This window comes from Phasianus colchicus, chromosome 2 (assembly GCF_987193195.1).
Source record: "Phasianus colchicus chromosome 2, bPhaCol1.hap1.1, whole genome shotgun sequence".
Taxonomy (NCBI): Eukaryota; Metazoa; Chordata; class Aves; order Galliformes; family Phasianidae; genus Phasianus; species Phasianus colchicus.
This window is the reverse complement of record NC_143437.1, coordinates 94,362,836-94,370,878: the sequence shown is the minus strand read 5'-3', so window position 1 is coordinate 94,370,878 and position 8,043 is coordinate 94,362,836. Positions and strand designations below refer to the sequence as shown.

Here is an 8,043-nt window from a genome sequence, read left to right as displayed (position 1 = left end):
TAGAAAACACTTTGTCCTCCAGTGCATCGCCTCAAGCAGCCTTCCCATCTTCCTTCTCTCACAGCAATAGGCTGTGCACTGGCATGCAAAAACCTCAAGAAAAGGTTTCCCCCCCACCATCACTCAGACTTCTAAACAAAAGTACTTTTCAGCTTTCCCCCCAAGACCTGGAGTGGCTATGAAAACTAATTTCACGTGGCCTTGAAAAATCTTTGAAATTACATATTTTAAAAGTGTCATGCTTGAAAAACTGCTCTAAAACATTCAATTTCCCCCACCTGTGGCCATCATGCAACATCATTGAAATGTTGTAACCATCAAAAGTCCCACACTGGAAAACAGGCCTCCATTTTAAAACAGCCCACCAAAAAATAAAAAGAAGAAAAAAAGTATCACAGCATTTATGTAAAGACTCCAAAACGCCAACATATGTACAAGAGCAAAACCAGATACAAATTGTAAATGAACTAACAATGGCATATAACTCTTCTCCCTGGTTTAGCCAGGAGTTGAGGCAAGTTGGTTTTGGAGATAAGCAGGACAATGGAAACAAAAACAAATTGTGACAATGGGAGTTCCTGGATTAATCGTTAATAGTTGATCAAATTTCTTCAAGTGGTAAATCAGGATCTTGATTTTCTTGGAAGTGGGAGTTACCAAAACCCAAACCCCCTAATTAATAACACATCCTGCTAAATTAAACCTGCTTCTGAGCATTTGCAGGTCTTAGAAGTTTGGCTTTTTCATCCTACAAGACTGCACTTCACAGAAAATCCAGATGTTGCAACTAACCACAAAAGAAGAAAATTGATTAATTAATAAGGATTGAAACCTCCATTCTCACACTTCCAGGTTGTTGTTCATCATTGAAAACCATTCACCCCTTCTTATCCATATTGCTTTAGGGGTTTCCTCATATCTACAGAAGTCATTCCTTTGAAATTGCTGTCAATCACAATTTTCTAAGATTTTTTTTAAAATATTCCTATCTTTGCACTGGCATAAGTATTGGGTTTTCTAAGAGAATCCCAACCCAAAGAAGGTATTACTTTTATACATGAAATATTACGAACTTTTGTTTCCCTTTTTGTAAGTCATTCTACACTTTCTGCACATTTGTGCTTTATATTGAATATAAAAATAGGTCTTTAAAACTCTATTTACTTTAAACTCACTAAAAAACTACTTGCTTGTGAAATTCTCTTACAAATTCACTGCATCCATGTAGAGAAGATAAAACTAATTAGGCAGTTAATTGGTATAGGTAGTGTGCAAAAAAATTAAGAAAAACAAAAACAATCACAGCCTTCGATGTGGGTGAGGGAGAAGGAACCAAACCAAATACAACCGTACAGGAGGGGGAATGTAAGGCAACTCATTGAATTAAGTCTTTGTTGGTTTTATGTTTTTGTTTTGCTTTTTGTTGTTGTTTTTTTTTGTTGTTGTTGCTTTTTTTTTCTTTTTTTTCCTTTTTTTTTTTTTTTGTTTGTTCTGGCCATGCATATGAATGAAGGCTATGAAGACTAAGACACCTATCCTGCCAGCAGCCCTTGAGGCAAAAACTCCCATTAAGCTCAATGAGAATTTTTTTCAAAAAAAAAAAAACAAACCCAAAAACAAAAAAACAACAGTGCAGGTTTAAGGCCTTACTAGGCAGCAACTGTGAAGATGTATCAAGTAACGTAATGAGCTGTGTTGAATATCAAAACACTTAAAGCATATAAGGCCCTGACTTTGACCCCACATCAGTTGTACCTCACTGTAACACCAGAGTTGCACTTTCCTAAAACAGGCATGAGTGAAGGATCAGACTGCAAGCATGCAAATCACATTCAATAGACTTGGAGAAGTTTAATCTAAATGACAGTAAATGCCTAGAGAGCATGTAGCACCATGATGCTTGGGATGAGTCTTCCTACCACATTTATAAAAGACTGCACCTAAAGGATTGAAGGTATTTCATAGGTGTATTTCTTGTAAAAGAGAGAGGGAGGGAGTAAAACAACCAAAGGGGGAAAATGGTAACATAGATGCTCATCGTGAAATTAAAAAGAATCACCATATTTGATTAAGTTTTACATTGAGTTGACATCCTTACTGTTACAAAGCAAACTGTCTTTCCACACTAAAAAAAAAAAAAAAAACCAAAACCACACCTCATTTCTCTCCCTCTTACCACTAAGTCTTATTACACTTAGAATAGCATTGTATGGAGACAAATGCAAAAAAAATGTGGAAAAAAAATGCCACGGGAAATATTAAGCAACAGGACTGCTCTAGCAGGTCAACAAAGATTTCTACGTGCACTAAAAATGGAAAAGGAGCTGGAGATAGGAATATTACTAGAAATGACAAAAGCAAAAATATGAGAGTAATAGCAGATGCTATTTTTCCTGATTAGAAGATTGTATCTTACTCTCATTGAAATCAGCAGGAGCTTAGGCATCCAACAGCATCATAATTCAGCCCTAACAGCGTGGTGGCTTAAAAACACCACCACCAAATTGTTCTTGAGCAATAGGCAACAGTAAACTCCGCAGTAAATGAAAGTCAAACTGTCCAGACAAAAAGTATCTCCCTGCATTATACACCTTCACCCAAAATATTCCTGTGATAAAGAATTGTATATTCCCAACCAGAAGAAAGAAAAGATATACTTCTGTGTGGGTGTTACACTTTTTGACTATAGTAGACCCATTGCTCTTTTAAAATATGCCTGACTGCTCTACACTTGGACCCTTTACATTAGTTATCATTGACTAAGATCTTAAATGGTAGTTTCAAAAAAACATCTTCCAAAAATATATGCAAGTCAAAACTCCTGCAGGCTGAGACACAGACCTTATTACAATGCAAACCAAATCCAGCCCATATTTGACCATAATCATTCATAACTCATTGAACATCTGTAAAGCACAAATGCTTAATGACACTGCCTATTATTACTTTAACAAACAAGGATGCATATCAGAAGAAAGGGGCCAGAAGAGAAAGTCCCCATGTTCTCATGATAGCTTGAAGAATTACTAAGAGAATTTTGGCTCAGTATTAAGACTTAGAACCTGATCAACTTACTCCATCGCCCTAGCCCAAGAAGGGGTCTTCAATAGCAGGGTAGTGAATGGCTAGGTTACAGCACTTCAGCGCATCTATTTTCTTTCACTCTTTTGCCTTAGAAGAGATAAATGTCATTTGTTTTCAATCTGATTTCTAAGTTAATTACATGGAGAACACACTAATCAGTTGAGACCAAAAACTGAAAATTCAAGAAACTCTGTTTTATTGAGGACTATCCATTGCCAAGGATATCTTGAATATTGTAATTTTGTTTGTTTTAAAACACAGTTTCTCATAAAGAATTATCACAATGCAAGACATAAATTTGAGTTCCCAGATATGCTATATCTTTTTTTTTTTTTTTTTCCTGATAGCAAAGATTTAGGCCAAACAACTTTTATTTAGAATCATGAGTGTTTTATTATTATTATTAGAAAGATCAGATTATATTAATCATTTTACTACCAGTTCATTTAACTAACCTAAAGTAAGATATCTCACCACTTAAATGCCTAAAAGTTGTCCTTGATTAAACATAACATGCATGCAGGTTTCAATGTTATGTTTTATTATGCCTTACAAATGTGTATGCAGGATTTTCATTTCAGCAAGTCTGAAAGCCTGTAGCAGTGGTTGCCACCAAAATACCAGCACAGTGAATTGTCCCTGTAAACAGCTGGATCAGTAATAAGTGGAGAAAAATAAAAATAGCAATGCCTATCAGATAAAAAGTAAACTACTCAAGAAACAAACTTCCACCTCGTGAATCTGTTTGCTGCCATCAGAAAGGGCAATTGAAATCTGATGGCTCCTAAGGAGAAAAAAAAATAATAATAATAATTAAAAAAAGATATCCAGAAGCGCACACTGCCGAAGTCTGCTCGCCTACAGCAGAAGCTCGTACCCCCTTTCCTTCCCACGCCCCTCCGGAGGGGCTCCGCGTGCTGAGCGCTGCCCGAAGACAGAGATGTGGGCACGGAGCATCCCTGCGGCACGGCTCAGCAAAACGGGGAGAAGGGGAAAAAAACACAGAAAGGGGGAGCCGCTCTGGGGTGGGGAGCGGGCCCCGCCGTGCCCCCGGCAATGGGATGCGGGGAGGGCCGGGCCGCTCCCTGGACAGCCGTGGGGAGCCGGCACGGAGCGGGGCGAACCCACGGCCGCTCCGCACCGGCACATCCCGGCCCTGCCCGAGGGGAGCGCGGAGGGAAAGGGGTGGGGGAAAAAAATGCTGAAGGCACCGAGTCCTTCTTTCCTTCCCCCTAGCTAGGGTCATGCACAACAGCCTGCAGCTACCGCTCCTCCGAGGCGAGGGGTGACATCACGGCATCTCCAGCGTTATTCTACAGACACTAATAGCGATACGAGTTTCTATCAGTTCCAGCTGATTTATTAAAATTGTCAAGATACAGACTTTCAGCATTTAAAAAAAAAAAAAACAGGCTATGATGTTGACAGTGCACAAGTCTGCTTTTGTCATCATTTGCTACAAAATATGCAGATGGTCTGTACTTTAGATTATATTGCACAACATGAGAAACTTTTTTTTTTTAACTATGTGCCTTTTTTTTTCTTTTTTTGCTAAAATCGAGAATCCAGTTTCATACCTTCCATCTGGGGCCCCATCCACATATCACAGCGTATGAGATACATAAAGTCCTACTATAGTACAGTACATATACAATCTTTTAAACTAAGATAACAGCTCTGAGGTCTATATCACCATTTTCAATAAATCTTTACCTACAAATATTGAACAAATCTGAACTATAGCTGTACAAAAAAAAGTGTTTGTTTCTTTTCTTTTTTTTTTTCTTTTTCTTTTTTTTTAAACCACAAGGCCTTTAGATGCAAGGATTATTTTTTTTTTTTTAAATTTTAATCCTTTTAAAACCAGGACGTAACGTACCAACAAACTTGCATGCTAAAAACAGAGGAAAAAAAAGAAAATAAAAGGGAAGAAGTGCCTGAAAAGTCTTACTGAAAAAACACAGCAAGAATGTTCCCTTTTCACTGTACAAAAATACGCCTGAAAATATATTAATTTTTAAAAAAGACTGAGGTCTGTTATGTATCAAAAATGTTTCAATACCTTTTTGTACTGAGGTCTAGGCTGTCTGGTATTCAATCAAGGAGGTATAAGGGAACAAGTTACAAAAAAAAAAAGTTGGCAAGTAGAAATCACATTTGTAAAACCATAAACAATTTGATCTGAAAAGTAAACTCTGATCTTAAGTCAGTTCAGTTATTTGTAAGCGTTTGTACAGTCTGCATTTTTTCAAGCTCCCTGCAGCTTTGTTAAGAATCGGATGCATAGAAGACATCAGTTTTCTCCCTCCAAAAAAAAGAGTTGCAATGGTCCCTTTCGGAAAAAATAAAAAATAATTAAAAAAAAAAAATCAGAACAGTTCTTTAAGATCTCTCACGGGAAAAAAAAAAAAAAAATCCACAAACCCCCTTGAGTAACAGTTGTGCTGCCAAAAGACTTCTTCGCAGACCATCTTCCAGCCTTCCATCAGAGACCGCCAAGCTTCGAACAGCGCCTTCTGTAGCATTTTTCCCCCAGTCCCATTTGCCTTTGCTGTTGTTGTTGTGATCACCAAATGTAACAAAAAAAAAAATTAAAAAAAAAACACACAAAATTAAAAATTAAAAAAAAAAAAATCACAACTCCCGGGCTCGGAACTAACATCAGGATTTTTTTTTTTTTTAAGAAGACTTTCTTTTTTTTTTTTTAAGCATCATCATCATCATCACCATCACCACCGCCGGCGTCCGCCGCTCCCGTCGCCGCCTCCGCCCGCTCAGTACGTGAACACCAGGTCGGAGAAGTTGGCTTCCAGCCAGTCGCCCGCGATCATCTCGCTCAGCTCCGGGGTGCAGTAGTCGGGGAACTCGAAGTGGGAACCGAGGCTGCCCTCGCTGAACGAGTCCAGATCCTTGTCCACCAGCGAGAGGGAGAGGTTACCGGCGGCGGCCCCCGCCCCCAGCTCGGCGGCGGCGTGGCCGTGCTGCGAGAAGTTGAGGCTGAGGTCGAACAGGAGGTCGTCCGCCTCCTCGCTGCCGGCCGACGAGGTGGAGATGGAGCGGGACGAGGCGGGCGAGAGGCCGGCGGGCGGCTGCGGCGGCGGCGGGCCCTGCTTGGTGATGTTCTTGAAGCTGTAGTAGAGTCTGCCGCCGCCCGCCGCGCCCCGCACCTCCTCGTAGAGGCTCGCCCCCTCGGTGGACTCCGCCGAGGAGCTTAAGGTGGGGCTGGCCGGCACTTTGGCCACGTTGTACCGCCGTAATTGCTGCGGGCCCGGCTCCTCGTCCTCCTCCTCGTCGTCCGCCTCCTGCTTGATCCGCAGCTGCAGCTCGTCCTCGTCCTCCTCGTCCTCCTCCTCCTCGTCCACGAAGACGCACTTGACCGCCTTGCTGCTGACTTTCAACGCGCCGAAGACGTACTCGTCCCCCGCGTAGTCCCCGTGCGATGCGGCTTTGGCGCCGGGCTTGGGGGGCGAGGCGGCGGCGGCCTTCAGCTTGCTGCACTTCTTGCCCGAGCTCTTGGCGCTCTTGCTGCCGCCGCCGGGAGCGTTCTTCTCGGGGCTCTGGCCGGCGTTGGGCTTGGCCGAGGGGTCCATTTTGGGCTTTTTCCTGGGTCGGTACTTGTAGTCGGGGTAATCGGCCATGTGCTTGAGCCGCAGCCTCTCCGCCTCCCGGATGAAGGGGATCTTCTCGCTGTCCTTCAGCATTTTCCACCGTTTGCCCAAGCGCTTGGAGATCTCCGCGTTGTGCATGTCCGGCGACTGCTCCATGATTTTTCTCCTCTCGATCTTAGACCACACCATGAAAGCGTTCATCGGTCGCTTGATGTGCCCCGACGCCGTTTTGCACCAGTCCGGATCGCTCTCGTCCAGAGCCACCGGGCTGCAAGCCATGAACTCGCCCTCCTCGGTGTCCATCGCCTCCCGGGGCAGGTTGCTCTCGCTCTCCGCGCTCTCCGCCTGCTGCACCATCGCTGGGCTCCCCCGCGGCGCTCCGCTCCGCGCCGACCGCCGCCCCCTCCCACCGCCGCACCTTGCCCTGCGAGCCGGGCGCTGCGCTGTACCGTACCGCCGGCCGGTGGACCGCCGCCCGCAGCGCAGCACGGCTCGGCACGGCCGGGCTGGGGCTGGGCGCGGCTGGGCTGTGCTGGGCGCCGCGCTCTGCCCCGGCCTCGCCGCCGGCCCGCCTAGCCCCGCCGCGCGCGCTGCCCCTTCTGCAAAACTCGCGGCTCCGCACCCGACGCGTTATCAGCGTTTCATATGGGTGACATCACTCCCGGCAGCGGCCAATGGTTGCGCGTGGCCCCGCCCGTCGCCCAGCCCACCGCCTTTATCAGCTCCCCTCCTCCCCATCCCCCTCTCTCGCCGCGCTGACACACCCCCCTGTGTGGGGGGCGGTGGGGGAAGGGGCCCGGCTCCCGGCTTCATCGCTCTCCCCCCGGCCCCTTCCTGCTCCCCCAACCCCGGGGGGCCGCGCCCGCTGCCCTCGGCCTTCAGCTGCCGGTTGCCGTCCCGCAGGGAAGGGATGGCGACGGCGGCGGTGGCGGCTCCCCTCAGGAAGCCGCGGAGCCCCCACGCGGCGGCGGCGGCAGGGGGAGCTGTAGCTCCGCAGCCGTTGCATCGCTCTGCTGCCGCCCTACCTCCCGCCTGCCGGCTGGGGTCCGCCGCCCGCCCCCCACCCCTGGCCCCCAGGGACCGGACCCGCCCCCGGCTCCCTCTCTGCAGTTCCACCACCGAACCTGTGAGATCCAGAGCGGGCGGTGTGCTCGTCTGTGGGCATCTCGCTTTGCAAAACGTGTGATGGAAACGGGTTTGCGTCCTGCGCTGCTGGTCCCGTTGCGTTTTCCAAGCTACCGCTCGCGGTTATCAGCAAGGCAGAAGTTTAGTAAGTTCTGTGAGGGCTGCTGGCCGGGCGCAGGCGTGTTGGCGGGCACGGGACGGGCCCTGCTCGGAGCACGCACCGGGC

At 46.4% G+C, this 8,043-nt stretch overlaps 1 protein-coding gene across 1 annotated transcript; it reads right to left on the bottom strand.

Moving 5' to 3' along the window:
* Window positions 1-3,352: 3,352 nt before the first annotated feature.
* On the bottom strand, window positions 3,353-7,246 carry SOX11 (SRY-box transcription factor 11). The gene has a single exon (XM_031611118.2). It carries the CDS (start codon window positions 7,047-7,049, stop codon window positions 5,859-5,861), a length of 1,191 nt encoding a protein of 396 aa, XP_031466978.1. The 5' UTR covers window positions 7,050-7,246; the 3' UTR covers window positions 3,353-5,858.
* Window positions 7,247-8,043: the final 797 nt, after the last annotated feature.